The sequence below is a fragment of the Xiphophorus hellerii genome, chromosome 20 (assembly GCF_003331165.1).
Source record: "Xiphophorus hellerii strain 12219 chromosome 20, Xiphophorus_hellerii-4.1, whole genome shotgun sequence".
Taxonomy (NCBI): Eukaryota; Metazoa; Chordata; class Actinopteri; order Cyprinodontiformes; family Poeciliidae; genus Xiphophorus; species Xiphophorus hellerii.
In genome coordinates, this window is record NC_045691.1 from 17,976,052 (window position 1) to 17,996,145 (window position 20,094).

At 37.0% G+C, this 20,094-nt stretch overlaps 1 protein-coding gene across 2 annotated transcripts; it reads left to right on the forward strand.

The window, feature by feature from the left end:
* Nucleotides 1–5,526: 5,526 nt before the first annotated feature.
* Nucleotides 5,527–20,080, forward strand: LOC116709854 (uncharacterized protein C6orf132 homolog). 2 transcript variants are annotated; one of them, XM_032548526.1, is made up of 6 exons: nucleotides 5,527–5,925; nucleotides 9,625–9,719; nucleotides 14,511–14,601; nucleotides 16,307–18,038; nucleotides 18,075–18,500; nucleotides 18,598–20,080. In XM_032548526.1, the coding sequence occupies exons 1-6, from the start codon at nucleotides 5,850–5,852 to the stop codon at nucleotides 18,692–18,694; spliced, it is 2,517 nt and encodes an 838-aa protein (XP_032404417.1). In that variant the 5' UTR covers nucleotides 5,527–5,849; the 3' UTR covers nucleotides 18,695–20,080. The 2 variants fall into 2 exon arrangements, with proteins under 2 accessions (XP_032404417.1, XP_032404416.1); XM_032548525.1 differs by having other exon boundaries at nucleotides 5,530–5,925; nucleotides 16,307–18,500.
* The last annotated feature ends 14 nt before the right edge of the window (nucleotides 20,081–20,094 follow it).

The window sequence follows — 20,094 nt, forward strand, 5'->3', positions numbered from 1 at the left end:
ATGAAGCAGTAAGGTTAGATGGCTTCATTTTACACAAACTAATGAAATCATAATCTTGAAAATAAACCTTTTGCATCTTTGAAGCATAGCTTTAACTATATTATAATTTGTTTGATGAAAAGCATACATGAGTAATTTCTCTTTCTGCTAAATGAAATTCTGAAGTTTATTTATCTTTCCAATTTTGTAAAATTGGTAACTACTAACATATACAGCTCTGGAAAAAATGAAGAGACCACTGCAAAATGATCAGTTCTCTGGTTTTACTCTTTATAGGTATATGTTTGAATAAAATGAACATTGCTCTTTTATTCTATAAACTACTGACATGTCTCTGAAATTCCAAGCAAAAATGTTGCATTTATTTGCAGAAAAAGAGAAATGGTCAAAATAACAAAAAGACCTCAAAAAATGCAAAGAAAACAAGTTCATGTTCATTTAGACACAACAATGCTCATGTCTTAACTCAGTTCAGAAATCAATATTTGATGGAATAACCAGGAGGTTTTCAATGGGGTTAAGTGCAGCGGTCTCTTAACGTTTTCCAGAGCTGTATATTTTAAAAACTAAAAACAAGATAAAATTAATCTTTAAATAAATGCCATAATTTCTGCTGATACCTCTAGCTACAGCAAACCAATAAACATGGCGGGAAAAGTTGACAAACAACAACAACAACAAAATCAGATACTAAAGACAGGAACACAAAAACAGGCCTGGCTTTGTGTAAATGCCTTTGTAGCTCAGAAAGACACTCAAAAAACCCAGGATATTCATACATGAAAAAAAAAAATCACTGTAATAAATAAAAAGAAAATCTGGAACATTGAATGAAGGCTTGAATGAAACAGTCACCAGCAGATGTCAGGATACTGTCAGGTATTTTCTCATGCTAAACATGCATTTGTGTTTCTTATCACCAGACCGTTTTTCTTCAGTAAATCTCGTCTTTTTTCACATGCATATAAATTGAGTAAACAGTGTCATCAGTGGATTCTGCAGCATGCACTCCTGTCACATGGGAGCCTGTGAGCAAAAGAAAACCATTATCTTTTTGCAAGATAATGACTAATGACTGGTTAAATTATCAACACCCCTACTGAAATAATGGAGTAGCAGCGAAACTTAAGATAGTTATACATTTGCAGGCATTTCACTTTCAGATGTTTATAAGCTTCTGTTTTGTTTCAAGCTGTAAATCCATCTTTATCTGACACAAACATCATAAAATCATCCATCAGTGTGTGTAATAATTGCCATAACACCTTTGGTGGTGAACAAGCTAAAAACAGTGCTGTAAGTATATAAATAAATAGCCATGATGTCTCAAATATTTGCATATTTTCTTGCTACACAGCCAGCTATTTGATCTGATAAGTTCAAATTCAAATTCTTTCTTGTATACTACCTGCAGAAATGTAAGAGTAAACAGGGCAAGGTGCCTCATTTAATAAACAAGCTTTCAGATTTTGTAGCAATACTGAATCATGTTCATGTTGTAGGGCGTTTCTCTATTTTATATATTTGTATCTTCATAATATACTCAGTGCTGCACTTTACAGCAACAGATGTACATGTTTTTTTTATCAGGGTTTTATGTGATAGACCAACACAGAGTGGCACATATTTGTGTGGCTGAAAACTAAAGCTGCATATCAACCCGAACACAATCCTGCGAAACATGGTAGTGGGACCATCATGCTGTGGTAATGCTTTTTTTCAACAGGGACAGGAACAGCTAGCTAAATAGATGGGAAGATAGGCGGAGCTAAATTCAGAATAATCCTTGGAGAACACAAGAGACTGGTGTTGAGTTTCACCTTCCAACAGAGCAATTATCCTACATGTACAATGGAATGGTTTAAACCAAAGAATATTGATGGTCTAGTCAAAGCCCAGACCTAAATCCAGTTTAGAATCTATGACAAGGCTTCAAATAATTGAGTTTCATTTGTGAAAACCATGAATCCATTCCCCTCAAAATGATGAATTACTTTGTGTCGCTCACTTAAAACCCCTAATTATCAACACTTTTTTTTTTTAAGAATCTGTGCCAAAAAAAACACATGTAGAGACAGGCAAAAGTGGATTTTTTCTCTAAGATATTGTGCTTTTTTCAAAAAAGAACAAGAAATGAATTTAATTTGAATATCTGTAATTTCTAAGATGGATCCAGAAGCAAAGCAATGCAACTAAAACACACAGTGATAAACTACACTGGCAGGCTCTTAATAAAATAATCAACTTTAAGCCAAACACTTTACAGACAACCATGACTGTACAAAGAAACTAATTTATGAGAAGCAATAAATGATAAATTATTAAAAGACATAACCAGACTTCATGTGTAGGATAGCAGCTGCACAACACAGTGACAGCAAATGCCGGGAAGCAGCTCTGCACTACACTGACCCTTGGAATAAAACGTGCAAAAGCAGCACACTGTAGCTGAACCGCCACACGTTCCTCTGTGCAATCAATTTGTTTTTATGGTTTCATTTCTATTTTCATACTGCAGCTCATCATCATGGAATGCAAAAATATCTTGTTTCCTTGTTTAATTTTTACACTACTGCCTGCCGCAGGTTTTAATAAAACCCTGTGGGATCTTTGTATTAATCTCATGTACTATGAGCTTGTTGATCTTACTGCTTTTGTCCTCTTACTACCTCAAGCTATATGTGTATATGTATATGACAATTTGAATGCATGCTGCACTTTTCAGTCCTGCTGTGCATAAAAAATACCCACTTGTTTGTGTTCAGATGACAGCAGGTAGATAAGGAGAAAGAAGAGGAACTCCATTTTTATCCCAAGTTATCTGTCCCATATTTTTCTGTCACCACATAGTGACAATTTTAACAAATATGCAAAAAACATATTTTTTTTATAAAAGTTATACCGCAGATTTAAATATTGTTGACATCATTATACTCGTATTCAGATTTGGTCGGGTATAACTTGAACGACTGCAGGAGCAGATAGCTGAAAAGCAGAAGTTGCTGTTTTGTTACAACACTGCCATATTTAAATAAAATATCATGAAATGTTTTTCGACTTTGTCAAACTGCTTTAAAAGATTATGGGAAAATAATATGTGACATTTACAAAAAAAAATTCAAGATGTAAAAGGCAAGTAGAGGAGTCAGTAGAAATTAAAATGCCAGCGTCTTCTGCCCTGAAAAGCAGGTGCACTAGCAATGCCTGCAGAACATTACTTGAATTTTATTCCACACAGCACAAATGATTCCCACGAAACACTGAGAAACTGGATGGACCAGTGGGGTTTGTCTGCAGGACAGCCACGTTCAGGTGCGACGGAGAAACTTGAAAGACAAACTGTGACTGTAAAGACCAAAGAGGACACCATGGATACTTGAACAAACCTTGCTGTTGTGTCATACAAAGCACGGCATATGACAACTTCACCACTCATCCAGTTCTTAGAGGCAGAGCAAAGCTGTTTACTTTATTATATAATAAAATAACCAAACAGAATGAAAAATTATATGGATATCCAATCCTTGTAAAGACTGCACAAGTCACTGCTGTTTTCAGTTTTGTTTTTGTGGAAAGTGGTACAGTAAAACTGTCCTTTAAATCAAGAAAACGGATTTAAATTATGGTTTTATTGGATAAAATATCTGCAATTGATGTTATTCACAGTCATATGGAGCCTAAATTCATCATGTCATCTCTCTCTGACCAGATCAGATTTTTAATGTTATTGGTAAATCAGGTCATGTTAGAAATGAAAGGAAGCTTCAATAGTATTTTTGTTTTTTTCTTTTAAAGATTAGCTTGAACCAAAATTCAGAACCAATGTCGGATTTTCATTGTTCAATTTTAAGTATTTTTTTTATTATTGCTTTTGACAGTTTCAAGTTATTTCAGTGACCATTGTTTTTTCTTTTTTTTTTCTTTTGGTCATTAATGTAAGAGGTGCCAACTATTTTGTCCATGTGTTAACAAAACTATGACATTTAGAAGCAAACCAGAACGCCAGCAGAATAAATGAAACGGAGAAGAGCAGAAAAATGATAATTGTCTCGTTCTTGAAAATAATTGTGTTTACTTTCTCAACTGTAACACTCAGATGTTTGGGAACAGTACAGTTATATCTTTCCAAACACTTTAGAGAGACTTGTGTTTTAAACCACAACCGCTTAGAAGCAATGGGATATGAATGCTGTTTTATGGACTTCCTGGTTTCTAATGCCTTTTTGAAATCTGCTGTGGGATCCCTCATGGCTTTTTATTGGGCCAGTTCTATCCTCGGTTTTGCATAATCTTTACATATCATATTATCTTATCTGATTAGCGGTACTTTTATTGTGTTGGAACCAATGCTCTCCAGTTGTGCTAAAAAGCTAATTATTTAAAAAAAAAATTTTATTTAATTAAATCTGCTGCCTTTTGTACATCAAAATATTCCAACATTTCTTCCATCATTTTCCTTCTGTTTTGAATATATTTAGTTGTAAGTAATGGCAACAGCAAAGACTAAAAAACAAAACCGCAACTTTTTTTTTGTGTCACAAATTAAAAATGTTGCAAAAGAAAAACAGAAATGAAAAAGTAAAAATTGCGTGTGTGATCTGTGGGTGACTTATATTCTGGTTCATCACAAAGCCAACACAGAGACGCCCACTCATGCTTACCTGAGGTCAACTTTGATAAGGCTTTGGTTGTGCGGTATGGGTGTGCTTCTCTTCAGCAGGAAGCTAACTAAAGGATAATATCAATAAAACCTGTCAGAGAGAGTAAAAGACTTCACTGTGGCGAAACTCAGCTTCAAACACGACTGTGACCCGAAGCACACAGCCAGAGCCGTAACAGGATGGCTTGGAGTGAAATGTGTGAATGGCCCAGTCAAAGCTCAGAAGTAAATTCAATTGAGAACCTGTGGCAAGGCTTAACAATGTAAGCTCACAGGCCTACATTGAGCTTACATTGTCTTCTTAACCAAATTTTGCAAATATGCTTTATCAGATGTTAGAGGTTGGTAGAAGCTTGATCAGTGGAGAACTGAATCCAGATGCCACACTTTTCAGATTCTTATTCACAACAAGCCAGGTGTTCTTGCTCCCCTGCAGCACTAATTTATCTGATCTAAAATCCAAATAAAACGCATCGCAGAGCGCAATAAGTAGGACAGAATGATAAACATCACACCCATCACTGAGCCTAAGTTATAAAGTTCAGTTGTTTACTTGAGTGGAGTTACTTTACGACATGAATGGCAGTATTACTCTACACCCAAGATAAGAGTTTCAGATAATTTCCTTCTATCTTGTCGATAAGCAAAAACAAGTTCAAATTTTAAGTTTTTATTTCAAGTCGATGTTGAACGGTGTGCCGTTTTCCCGGACAATGCCTATAGGAGGTTAATTAAATCCATATTTCTCCTCCTATCTGGTTCTGCCAGGCTCTGCTTTGAGCTGAATATTTGCCACTGACTCATTTCACTGCAATCAAAGCTGCGGCGGAGAGCGGCTTTAAAGCGGGCCATTCATTCCGCAGGTGAGGTTTGTGCTGGAATGCGGCTGAAAAGGAGAGTCGGGGCCTCACCTGTCGCTGCCTGGAGCCTACAGAAGCAGGGAGGTGCTCCGAAAAAGGGACAGGAGGCGGAGTTTGCTCCATTTTATCTGGCTGTCCTGAAAAGTTTGCTAGAAACAGGCATATACCTGAGGCAGAGTCATTCCTGCTGCACCTGCTGACAGCTTTGACTTTGCTTTAGCGCGGATTTACTTCAACATGACCAAGTGATCCCACCAGAGGGTTGATTAAAAAACAAAACAAAACCGTTTTTTTTTTCTGCCTGCGCATTAAATCAGTCGACGTCAACAATGAAGAAGGGGCTGCATTTTTTGGGTCGGAAGAACCAATCTCTTTATGACACCAACTTTAAAATTCCGGACAGGGGTGAGTAAAAAAAGGAAACAAGTTTACTCTCATGATCCACTTACTGGAGGTTAAAACGGCCTTAGGACTTGATGTTGACCTGGAACAGTTTCTGCTCACTGAAGTCACATTTTATAGCAGCTTATAAAACCTAAAAGCGAGTCTTGAAGGACAGCTGTCTCTATTTTGTGTACAAATACTTTATCAGTAATGTTAAAGTTAAATTCATAAAATCAGGCTGAATTTGCTTTCCAGCTTCAAACCTGAGTTTTGAATTCTTTATCAAAATTCAACAAGTCAAGATTATGGACCTCATGGCTCAAATTGTTTTTATGTTTTAAACAATTGTCATACATTTTGAAATAACAAAAGTGAAAGAAGTACTGAATTTCTTACGTTTGTTACTGTAGTTTAAATATCTACTGCCAAACACTTTGTGAGAACTTTACTGCTATAATTACAAAAACACACACAACAGATGAGTGTGTGTGTGTGTGTGTGTGTGCGCGTGCGTGTGTGGGCGTGGGTGGGTGTGTGGGGGGGGTGCGTGCGTGTGTGTTGAACCCTATAAAGCCAAAAGTATCGTTTGTGATCCATTTTGATAACTGAGATGCATCTACTTCTATCTTTAAGTACGTACTTCCTAAAAACAACACCTAGCATATCTTTATGTAAATAAGTTGCTGTATATTTGTTAATTCATGCAAAAAATAATTAATGGAGGAAATTTTTAAATAGTTATAAATATATAGTAATGAATATTTTAAAACTTTTTTGCTAATTACTCGACCACACCAACTAACATTAAACTGCACTTCAGAAAACGTTGCATATACGTTTTGATAAAAATGTAATGTTTGGAGTTTCCTTAACAAATACAGTTGCTTCAAGTGAATGTGTTGCTAAATTAGTTTTGCACATTCATTTATTAAACAAATGCAAGATCCATGGAAGAAATTGCTAATCTTATCAACTATTGTATAGAATTTTGTAGACCTCAATCAAAACTGGTACTTTTCTAAAAAATAATAAAAAAAACTGTTTCAGCTAAACATGTTTGCTAAATATGGAAAACCCAGAGGAAAATGTGTAACAGTTTTAAAAATGGTGAAACTTATTGAGAAAATCAGGTGATGTTTAAAAAAGGGTTTTGTTAAAATAAATAAAAAAATCAAGTACATTTTCTTGGACCAGAAGATCTCATTATTATTCCTGTTATTACGTTTTCACTGCAATGACAGTAATGTTAAAGAAAAAATGATAAAAATCTTTTGGATGACTTCTAATCAGATGCTCAATATCCGCCAAATTCCCATTGACCGGACATACAATTAAGTAACTGAAATCTTGACTGGGATAAAACTCAGAGTCTATTTTTCCAGATTATCCCTGCCGCCCCATCAGTTCCTGAAACCCTGGGAAACTAGCCATAGTCACTTATACAAAAAAGCACTAATGCTTCCTGTACGGTGTTCTGGTTTTGACATATTCTTTTGAAAGTTACCATAGACTAAATAAGTCTGTAGACTAAATAAGGACTTTTATCTGGAATAAACAAAAAAAACACAAATTAGTCAATCTTAAATAGCCAGTAATAAAATATTTCAGTGGATTTCCATCTCCAGTTTTCCTCTTGCTTGCTTCTAACATTTGCTGATACTTAATTAGATCCATAAATGCCACTACCTTGTAAAATGTGCCCTTCATTTCTGACTGCAGCCACCTCTTCCTTTGCATTGAGGAGCTAAAACTGAACATTTTCATGCTAAGCATCCCTGTACTTGATGTAATCTAAGATCTTACTTGTGAATTCAATAGTTTTTCTTTTTTGTGTGTACTACTTAAGTGCAAACTTCCAAAATCTTAGGTAACAATTACAGGAAAGGTTTTCTTCATAAATCTCTTGGATTAAAGTATCAGCAGTGGAGGTGTGGTAGCTCAACACAATAGAGGATAGTTGACTCTTACTTCATGCCTTCTAGAGGTATGGAGTTGTTATGATTTGGATTCTTCAACCAAGCAGTTTTATCAGAAAGTTTGCTTGACCTTTCAAACTCACTTTGAAGTTTAATAAAATCACTTACTGCCCTGTAATACATCATGTGCCTACATGAGGGTAGGTAGTTAATCTAATTTTCAGAGATCACTGCTAAAATAAAAATTGAAACAATAAGATGTGCTAAACTTGTCCTCAATAACTTTCAACCCACTTAAAAACAGGTTAAGCCACATTTGACCTTATGGAGTTCAGTTCTGCTAAAGATATGTTGAAACAGCTGTTTAAAACTTTTGCATGAAACAAGAAAGATTTTAATTTGCATCATTAACATCACTAACTTGGATTTGAGAACAATCGACAACGAAATAAACAGTTTCTAAGAAAAACAACTAAGTATGTGCTCACAGTTTCATACCAAGTGAAATCCAAGCTAGTGCTTATGAAATGTTGTTGGATCAAGTGTAAGTCTCTCAATTCAGCCTCTGAGAACAGGAAGCGCAGCATGAATTGCTATGCAAAAGGTGCAACACGAGCGAAAGAACATTTGTCTATTTAAATCAGGATGAGGCACAATAGGGAAACTAATCATTTGGTTAGACTGGTTTAACACCACAGTGTTTTCATTCCACAGCTGTTCTCACATTCTTCACTGACTTTATCATATTCTTTGGTCTTAAACAGAAGGAAAATCGTCAGAATGTTGTGCTTATTGTGTCCCAGATCAGAGGGAAATGTGAGAAGAGACATGGTTCTTTTCTGTGCTTGTAATGTCTTTAGTTGATCGTTGTTTGCTGAAAGTCTTCCAGCACAAAGAGTGGAAAGGACGTACAGGCTAAATGCCTTTCAGTGACAAGGATCTGTCGTCGGTCACTTATTGGGCAAACAATGTGACAAGGAAATGTTTCAGCGTTTTTGTCTGCAGCATACTCACTGTTTACATTTTATTTCTTGAAGAATGCTCTGTGTGAACCAATACACCTGAAGACATTTTCTTTTTTGTTCCTGGTTTTACATTTCACTGCTGCCATCGCTCAAACTCTAGCCCAGGTGCTGCAGTGCTTGCTGTGCAAACATTGGTGAGGTAGCACCACTTAAGCAAAACAACTTAGTGATGCAAATCGCGTTAAATCGGTTTCTTTGACATCAGTTTTCCTAACGTCTCACCACAAGTTGCGTCCCTTTCCATACATTGTTGCTGAACTTTCACTTAGCCATAGCGGCAACATGTTATTTAAAGCAACAGTCTGAGCATTTTCTCTGTGTGGCTTATTATGTTGTCAGGTACAACAGACTGGAAAACAAAATAAAGCAAAGAAAAATGCAACAGAAATCCTAAAGTGAGTTCAGTCCACAAGAACAGCTGGACGATGGTTCTGAAGAATATAAAGGCTTCAGCCAGCCTGCTTTCCCTTTCTGAAGGGATAGTCTTATTATGTTGTATAGTCTTGACAGTCAAAACTATATGTTTGACTATCGTATAGTCAAACGATACCTCAGATAGTTAAGTTGACTAATAGCCACTTTTAGGTCACTTTGGTGCACATTGTTTCTCATTGCCGTCACATGTATGGTTCTTCTGCTACTCCGTCTTTTTCTTCTTTATGAGCAAATTATTTAGATTGAAGGTTTGAGCATTAGCAAATGTTATATAAAAATTTCTCTAGATAGTTCCTAAAGTATAGTAATTTAATGCCCCAAAAAATCTGTGTATGTCTCATCAGACAGTGTTCAGCTGGTCCTGGAGGAGTCAGAGTCTGCAATCTACGAATCTGGGACTGCCAACGTGAGGGCCAGACCCACCGTTAAGCATCATACTGTGAGTATTTAGGAAAGCTTCATTTCTTTGCATTAATGTTCTGCTTCTGAATCTAAAAAAGCCTCAAACATCTGGTCAGTATTTAGGTACATTTAGCTGGCCTTTAGAAGCTTTATTGCAAGACTGACAACAGTGCCAACCATTTTGGCAGATTTGACAAATTTTTAAACATTTCTTTCACGATTCCATCAGTTTACATTTAGATTTGTTCAGCGACAATCTTTCAGTGGAGCTGCAGACTGACTGTCCTTGTTGATATTGCAAGTAGATGTGATAAGGATCATTCCTTATCTTGCTATGGAAGACATTGAATTGGTATTGAAATACATTGCAGGTCAATTTTAAAGCTGCAGTATTAAAGATGCTAGTGGCATGTTTTTATTTCACAAACAAATTTACACTGACAATAAAAATGGCTTGGTGCAAACTTTTGGATTCCACAAAATACAATATTTTTGAAATTACATGAAGGGGGGAAAATAATGCTTATCTGTTATGAGTAGATTTGAATTGATTACATCACAAGAGACTTAAGAGTTGAACTGATTGAATGACATTAGGAAGTAAAATGTTAGCTTTGAGAGATATTGCCAGATCCTCTGTCATTGGATCTGATTTGCAAAGATTTCAGCAGTAAATGTTTGAGTCTGACTCTAATAATCCTCAAGTCTTGATGGATGACAAAGAAAGCTGGAGCTGAAGCAAACAGGAACTGTAGCAGACAAATTTAATTACATTCCTGTTTGCATAGTTCCATCTGGTTCAGTGTATGCATATGTCATGTGGCAAAATGAGTAAATTTTCTTGCTTCTGCTCACTTTCAATATTTGTGTGGTTTGCAAGATGTTGCACTGCTTCAACTTAAACAAGCAACTTCTGTCTGTCTGTCTGTCTGTCTGTCTGTCTGTCTGTCTGTCTGACTGACTGACTGACTGACAGGCTACTAGTGAGTCTATAAATATATTCATAGAAATTGATTGGTTATTCTATGCCTTGTGTGATGTCACCAGAGACAGGCTTGTGGACGTTTGTCTTATCAAGGGAAGAGTTGCTCACCATTAAATAACCTTTACAACAAAATAGCAAAATAAACACAAAACCTGACTGTGACATTTTGTTCTGTTAGTAACAAAGTATATATTTGGCTGATTTAAGCTTGACTAGTAGCTTTAATTATGATTTGGAATCAAATTAATATTTAATAATTGAGTTAACTGAAAAACAAAAAGGTAGATGAACTCATGAGAATTTATTCAATTTGCCTTATATTCCGTTACATTGATATAAAGTTACTAATTGGTTGTCAGATTGTGCTTTAAAAATACTGAGTAGTTAATAATATTGTGTAATGAAAACAAAATGCTAAAAAGTCGTCTGACTTGGCAACATTATAACGTAACTACAGGATCGCTAAGGGTTTCTTTTGTTTATTGTTATTGTTTAGCACGTTTAGCCATCCCATCATATTGTAGCGCAGGACCGACTCACCGCTTATGCACAAGAGGGCATATTTTTAACAATCTTGGAGACATTAATCTCAATTTACGTGTACATTAGCGGCTGACAGGCCTCCTATTATCTCGTCATGGAGCAAATGAAGGACTCATCTGCACTCGGTTCACACACCTCGCCCTTTTGTTTGGGAGTGTTTCTCAGGCATGTGAACGTGGCACACCCTGCAGCACATGGGCAGGTCAGCTCTGAGCGCTGCGACAGCTGAAAGTGACTCATAGAGCACCGAGCGAGAAGACTAAATCAAACTGGATTGGACACACCCTCCTATGACCAGACACGCTTTATGCTCTTTGAAGAACGTCTGTGAGAGAGGGATTATTAGCAAAGAGAGAGTAATGCAGGGTGTGATATTAAGAAGATGTAAAACGTCTTTGACAGCATTGGTAGACGGATTAATTTTCACATGCAGGGGACCAGACGGCTTATACACCAATGAGCTGGAAAAAAAAGACACATTCAAAAACTGCATAAAATTGTCTAATTTTGCATTACATGTAAAAAAGAAAAGCAACAAATATTCCCACTAAAGCATAATTTAAAAAGTTGATTAATAATGTTATTTATTAAATGTATTTTTTTTTTTAAATACAGAGCAAAAAAAAAAAAAAATCTAAACTTAGTTGTAATTTCAAAGTGCTTACTTTACAGAATAGGACATGTTTTTGCTCTTTCACTTTTCAATATGAGTGAAACAAGATGACATTAATTGGTTACTTAATCTTTCTGCTCAGATTTCTAACAGACATGCTGCTTATAGCTGTTCAATTGTAAATTTAAAACACTGCTGCCTCAGTGATAGTAAATAGCTCACTAATTTAGCATTTTTAATGGATAAAAAGAAAGCATGTGAATCAAAATCTAATGAATAAGACAATTAAATGACATTGATAATCAAAAGCTGTGATTAATTTATAATAGGACTTTAAATAAAAATATATCTGAATAAAAATGTCTAGTTACTTTTTAAATGTTTCAAGAGTCTCAAGGAAAAGTAAAAACAAAGGAAAGCTCATTCCACAGCTGAGCTGCAATTGTCTGAAAAAAATGATCTCATCGGGTGTTGCTGCCGCTGCTTGGGACTAGAAGATTTTTTACTTGAAGACCAGAGAGCTCAAGTTGGAGTATTTAACTTTAATGATTGTGTAATATACTGTGAAGACCAGAATTACTCATACCCCCTGATGTTACTGTCATCATTTTAACAATATTTTTGTAGACCGAAGAAACTTGTTTCTGACAGAAAATGAGGTGGGTGTCTCTCATAAAATAATAAAGCCATCTAAAAGATGTTTCAATTTTGAAAGATATGGCTTTTTAAAAATTATTTACACTTCATTTAAAATATTGCATGTAAAACAAATATATACCTCTCTCAGTAATCAGGGAAAACATTTATTTGCATTCTAGCAATCAAATCCATCTTGTATTTGCTGACCAGATTTTTGCATGTTTCCTCTGGTATTTTAATATTTTATCTTCAGCTCCAAATGTTTGAGGTTGCAAGCGCTTCTTTCCATCACTTCAATCTTTAACTCTCAGATTCAAACTGGAACTCTTTTTAAGCCATTCCAAAGCTTGCAGTTTGAGGAAACATGTGGCTCAAATAAATAAAAAATACCTTGAACCTAAATCTGCCAGGTTTGCAAATAATTTTAGGTTTTTTCCTAAGAAGGAGATGGACCATGAAAAAGAGCTGAAAGTTAGAGAGGGCTTTAAAATATATTCTAAAATAAGTGGGCAGTCTATTCAAACACATTCCAATAAGTAATTATGTCGTTTGCTGGAGTTTTTGAGGTAATGAGAGAGATTCCGGAGTCTTTTTGTTGACGCATGATGTGAAACATGCATTACAGTGATCAAGAAGAAATAAAATTTAAGCTTGAATAACGACCTCAATTCCTGCTATGACATCAACCTAATGGGTTGCATCTTTTTTTTTTTTTCAAATGACAAAGAACATGTTTGAACCAGTTTTCTTGAGTGAAACAGAGAGAGAAAAGTGTGTTCACCCTCTTTCAGCCTGCTGAACAGCAGTCCACAGCAATAGGTGGGGCCCAGGGCAATCAGCATGTTACTCATGTTTCACATTGATCACTCCTGCACTTTCTCTGGCATTTAATAGCATATTGATTATTATAGGTAGATTATTGTTTTCCAAATTCAGCTTTCCACTAATTGGAAAGCTGAATTTATTGGCAGGACTTGGTATTTTAGGATGAATACTTAAGTGCTCATGTTTTTGCAATTGAAAATATTTCCAAAGCTCTAAATTTGTCATTCTTGTTTGTTAGGGAATTCTTGTCATTCTTGTCTGTTGCCACATTTCACTCCTCTAACAATGAGGCCGCAACATATGGGAGATTATTGTCAATGCAACTACCCACTTCTGTCTTTAAGTAGTATAATAAAAAACAAAAAAATGTTTGCAGCTTTGAAACTTTAACTGTTTAAGACCTTGGTAAAATGATAACTGACCCAAACCTATTTTCATCTAATCCATACAAGCAAAACTTCATATAAAATGTTTTTGCAACGAGAGATGATTTTGCAATCTGCAAGGAGATGACTTTCGCCGAGACTCAGTAAAAAATAAAAAAAAAAACATGCCAAATGATGCTGGAGTGATTTGCAGCATTAGATCTTGAGGATCTCTCTTGTATCAACACAGTCTGTGTTTGTTTTTGGTGGTTTTGGTTCCGTGATGTGAGCATCACTCCTCTCTGCATCAGTTTTTTCACCTAACTCATACAAACAGACACAAACACACACGTATCTGTGAGTTTCCTAACCAGGCATTCTTTGACAACTGGCAGTGTTATGAATTATAGGTGGATCCTCTGATTCAGCCAATGTTCCTCATAAGCAAAGAATGTGAAACTATGACGTTCCACCTATGATTGCATTATGACAATCCCGTAAGAAAAGGCCATGCATTTTTGCACTAGGGAGTGCAGTATTCCCCGCATAAAATGCAAAACAAACAATTGTTGGATGCTATGCAACGTGTGAAAGCTCATAAAAATCACATGGTTGACAATTTTATGGTGCTTATGCCAATAATGCATCATATTTTAACTGCTGCAACACTCAGGCCACGTAATAGTTAAAAACTGGTTTGTTCACCTTTGACAACGAAGACTTGCCAACAAACAAGTAAAAAAAAATTTGCCTGCAGAACAGAATGTACGGTTTCTACACTTAATCTGTTCTTGTGCTGTGTCTGCTTCTTATGACAGTAAGTTCAATAATCTTGTGATTGGATTTTTTTCTCTGCAGTTCTCGTTTGAAACCTTCCAAGGACTTGCTGTCCCAACTCCGAAAGTCCCTGAACTTCCCCCTGCCAATGGCCCAATAGTCAATGGGACAGGTGAGCATCTAAATAATACCTTCTTTGTACTTAAGGTTTAAACTACCAAAGTAAATAGGGCCCTTTTTTAGTCATTGTTATACCAGGTAAATTTGTGGCTCCTCTACTTAGAGTCAGGTGATGGATCACAGGGATAAGAATAAAGGAAACATCCATGTCATGTAAATGTTTGTCCAGGCAGTTGCTCAATACCTCTCTTGAAAATGGTCATAAAAGATGGAGAGCAAATTTACACAATGGGAGTGTTTTTCTACCTTTCAGATTACTTTCCGGTTTATAAATGTTAAATAAAATTTACGTTTTCTGCATGTCAATGTGAAATGTATCTCAGATTTTCATATTTTTACAGATATCCCTTTTTTTTCTTTTTAAACCTTACAAAGTTGTGCAAAACCACAAAAATAAATGTTTTATTGATAGACCAACATAAAGTAATTTGTTTTACAAATAAATATCTGTCTCCAGTTCTCATTACTTGATAGAAATGTTTTTGTTGCAATTGCAGCTTCAGGTCTTTTGAGGTATGTCTGCCGGCCTTTTGGATCTAAAGACTAAAATCATTGCAAATTCTTTTGAAAAATAATCTGACACATGAACATGCCTAGGTCTAAACCAGGGGTCTCAAACTCCAGTCCTCGAGGGCCGAAGTCCTGCAACTTTTAGATGTGCCTCTGCTGCACCACACCTGAATATAATAATTAGGTCATTAAGGCTCTGGAGAACTGATCTACACAAGGAGGAGGTAATTAAGCCATTTCATTCCAGTGTTTTGTACCTGTGGCACATCTAAAAACTGTAGGACAGCGACCCTCGAGGACTGGAGTTTGAGACCCTGGAAACCGTTTATTATAGCTTTGGCTGAATATTTAGAGTCATTATACTGCTGGATAGCCAACATTCACTGTAGTCTCAACCTTGCTTCTACAAGGTTTTCTTCCAGGAATGCCTTGTACTTATCTCTATGCATTTCCCATCCCAGAAAGAGCATTTATCAGGTGACTTACCATTTCTTGGCAGATTTGAAATTGTACTATGCAGTTCCAATTTTTAGTGGACTGACTGACAGTGTTTGATTGCATGTTCAAAGTTTGGGACATTGTTTTATATGTAGCCTCATTTTAAGTTTCATCTTCAAAGTGCTGATTGTTTATTCATGTTTCCTAGCAAGCCTCTGAGACCTTCACAGAACAGCTATATTTATACTGAGAATAAATTAGACTATTTGTTGACTGAGATGATTTCTGAAGGCACCTGGTTTCATAGTATTTTACTTATGGGAATCAAGAGTTAAGAATGCTAAATACAGATAAAAGTACATGTAAATCCATATTCTCATCAACAAGTGTCCGTCCCACAGGGCTCAGAACTAGGCCCAGTTCTCTTCATGATGCAACAACTTACCTAGGAATGTTCACCCAATATGTAGCATTCTCCATGGCCTTGTTCCTCCCTCTCTGTTGGACTAAGTTAATTTCAACGCAGCTGTGAACTCAATTACACGAGGAGCAGATAGAGGAGACTGTATTTGGTCAGATAGTTTTTCCATGTTTTAAGGCTTCACATAAGTAATAATTTATACCACCATCTTTACCTACATACCTTCAAACACAATGGAAAGGAGTTGCTTTGAGAATAAAAGCCTCTATATTCTCTTTTCAGAGTTAATCGCTCTATGTTTTTTGCTCTTATTTCTTGTCTTTTACAGGTGCTGGACAACATTCCTCCACTGGATCTGTTGTATCCGTGCCAGGCCACATTGAAGAGAAGATCTTTGTTCCTCCTCCTCCTCCTTCAGCGGCCCCTCCACCCCCTCCTGTGAATTTCATCCCTCCTCCACCAGACTTCATGGGTGACCTAAACAGCCTAGATCCTGTGGCCCTCCAGCCTCCATCCATGCCTGCTCCAAAACCACCATCTATGGTGGAGGAGGATTTGTCCCTTTTGAAACAACCACCAATGGCGCCTCCAAAACCTCCATCTACCTGTTCTTCTGGATCTGGGTCAGCAGCACCTGTCTCTGTTCCACCGCCAACCCAAGTGCCAGAACGTCCAAAATTTGCCCCTCCGCAACCACCTACTGAAAAGCACCAGAAGAGTTATAAGGTCCCACCTCCAAAACCTATCAGATCGTCTTCGGTGTCCATTGCTGAGCCCCCAGCACAGGCTCCCCAAGTGCCCACCTCCACACTGTCCACCTTCAATTCCCAGAACAAAGCAAAGGTGATTGATCCTCCAAAGCACACAGTGCTTTGGAATGGGAAGGATAGTCAGAAGCAAACACAGCAGCAGACGTTAGTCTTACAAGAATCAGTGTATGATCCTCCAAAGCGCACAGTGCTTTGGAATGGGAAGGATAATCAGTCGGCAACACAGCAGCAGGTGTTAGTCTTGCAAGAATCAGGGTCAGCTAACTCTGCTTCTTCTGTGATGGAGGTGGATGGAAAAGCCCTTCAAGCTCATCAGGTACCTAAACCAGAGCCCAAACCTGTACAACAACCCAAGGGGGCTTTAGAAATTAAACAACCTGAATTACCTGAAGTTCTCAAAGAACCTAAAATAGAGGCAAAGACAGAGATTAAAACAAAGTCTCCAACAGAGGCTAAAGCAGACACTGTTCCAGCTCAGTCAGAGATAACTAAACCCCTCCAGCCTCCACCATTGCAGAGAACGACTAATGTCCAGATCAATTCAGAGTCCAAGAGCACACTGGAAGTATCTCCAGGTCAAAGCCGCAGTTTCAGCCCTCTATTGGATCGTAAACTGGACAGCCTGAAGGCTAATGAACCCAAACACTCTTCAGCCTCGCCGTTCGCTCTCCTGAAGGCAGCTAAGGAAAGAGAGAAAAATAAAAACACTCAATCTTTGTCCCGCGAAAGCAGCACCACGAGAAATGAACCAACAAGTCCTAATTCCTTCATACCAAGATCAACGTCTTCAGTTCTACCAAGTGAAAATAGACTACAGGAGAATGCAACTCTTAGGCCTGCAGAAACTAAAACAACAATTCAGGCTACAGAAACACCCATGGGTTCGACTGCACTGGCCAAAGATCAGAAACTCTCAACTGATCCAGTTTTGAGTAAATTCACATCACTTTCATCTCCAGCTGTAAGCAACCTGACTGAGCAGAAGCAAAGAGCAGAAGAAAAGCAATTAAAATCTCATGATGTACAGAATGATACTCCTAAACAGGATATGAATTTGCCATTTCTGCCCCCACCACCAGAGTTTGGTGACTTTGATCAAATACCAGAGCAACCCCCCTCCATTTGTCCACCAAATCCTCCCACAAAAAAAGCACCAACACCACCTAAAGCTTCAGCTCAAGCCCCGCCTCCCGCCCCAGCTCAAGTGAAAGCTCAGACCCCAGCTCAAGCTACAGCTCAAGTGAAAGCTCAGACCCCAGCTCAAGTGAAAGCTCAGACCCCAGCTCAAGCTACAGCTCAAGTGAAAGCTCAGACCACAGCTCAAGTTCCTGCCCCAACTCCAGCTAAAGCCCCAGCCAAAGCTCAAGCTCTAGCTCCTTCACCGCCAAAACTCCCACCTTCTGACATACAAGTCAAACCAAAGCCACAAATCCAGACTAAATCCAATCCAGCCTCTACTCAAGTACCATCCAATCTTTCACAAAACCAGGCCACCCTCCTTAGTATTTTACAGAAAAAGATGTTGGTAATGGACCAAAAAATGGCCCCAGTTAATGACTCGGAGCACAATTCTGATGACTGGAGTACTGGATTTTCTGACGAAGACAACAAGGTGCCAGCAGTGCCACAACCTAAACAGGGGACCAAAAACCCACCTACCCCCACCAACAAAACAGCATCTTTTAACATGAAAGAGTTGGAAACCAAAGTTATCAACAAATACCAGAGTACACAAGTGAAGAGTCCCACCAAGTGAGTACATCAGGGATACCTAGGGGGAGATCATATCTTTGTGAGCAAATCCCGCCTTTAATCACTGCAATCACCCATCATGTTTTCTTCTCCACAGAAATGGGATACGTTCAAGACACCAGTATGGGATGACTTTCACCATCAGGCCTGGAACTAAACAACCCATAACTCTTGCTAGTAAAGAGGATTCCTAAAGGTCTTTGAATGTAGAACAAACCTACTGTACATAAAATAGCATATGCCAAAGCCCTAACACGGATATTTTGTGGGATTTCTTCCTGTGTCTGCAACACCTGATACTGCACAAACTGAGTTCTGGTGAAAATAAAAAAATACATTAAAAAAAACAAAAAACCTGTCACCAAAGTCCCCTTTGAACATGCCCACCCTGACTGTTTGTCAGAAATCTCACCAACAATTGAGCAGTTTTTCTACATCTGACTGTTTTCATTAAACATGATATATTGCTGGAAGCAATTACCCTAGTACTGCTTCAGCCAGGCTCAGGATTTTCTTTTACATTTTAATGTTGTCCATCACCATCTATGGGTGCAGCATAGGTGTTACACCTCTTTTGATTCGAATGAGGTGTCAGTTCAGATTTTTTTTTTTTAGAAACAGAGGAAGAAAATCTTAGTTTAAAAAATATCCAGTGTCATGTATCTAGGGCCTAAATAATATGTGATTTTACTTTAGCAGTAATTTGTGCAATTTTTCGGTGAGCTATGAAGTTACAAGTGCTTTCTTTATTAATTAGGAAGTTCATGCTGTCAAGCGTCAAGATGATTGTTCCATTTTTAAAATGCAATGTTTTCTTTCTAAAAGTCTCATAGTAATATGGATATTTTAAATGTAATGTGTTTTGTGTGTTTAATCCTGTTTTATTTAGAGATGCACAAATCAATCTGCCAATTTTCCTTGATTGGCTCTGATTGATTGCTAATAAAAAACATTTTCCTGTCCCTCTTAAGTAAAAGACCAAAAACATTGGCTTTGACACACTTTTCAAACTTAATACACATCAGGTAGTTTGAGAAAATATGATGCGGTATATATACATGGGTATAATATTGTAAATTTGGGTGATAATATTGCAAGATCAAAGAACCTGCAGTATGTTTTTTTGTCTTTTATGCGTCATGATAAATCAGTCCAATATAGACCCGACAAGTCAAAAAAATTGGTATCTGGCAGGAAAAGACGTGCATCTTTTTTCATGAAAATTTATATGGGTTATTGTCTTTATTTATGTAAATTATATGGTTGATAAAAAATTCTGTTCTCTCAACTATTGGATGTAAATTATGTTGTATAAAATAAGTGTATAAGCTGGAATTACACACACTAACCATTCTGTCCACCCTGTTACATGTACATAAGTCCACCAGAACAAAGCAGACTGTAAACTTAGGTAACCAGTTGCATGTAGTTTTTATATTTATTGATTTTAGAAATATTGCGCTAACTATAGTTATTCTATGATTAATTATTGATTTTGGTTACATTTACACTACTACCACTGTACATAGTAAGCTTAAAGTAGATGTTTTTGTGTAAATTATAAACATTTATGAACATTTCTTTGTTTTTATTG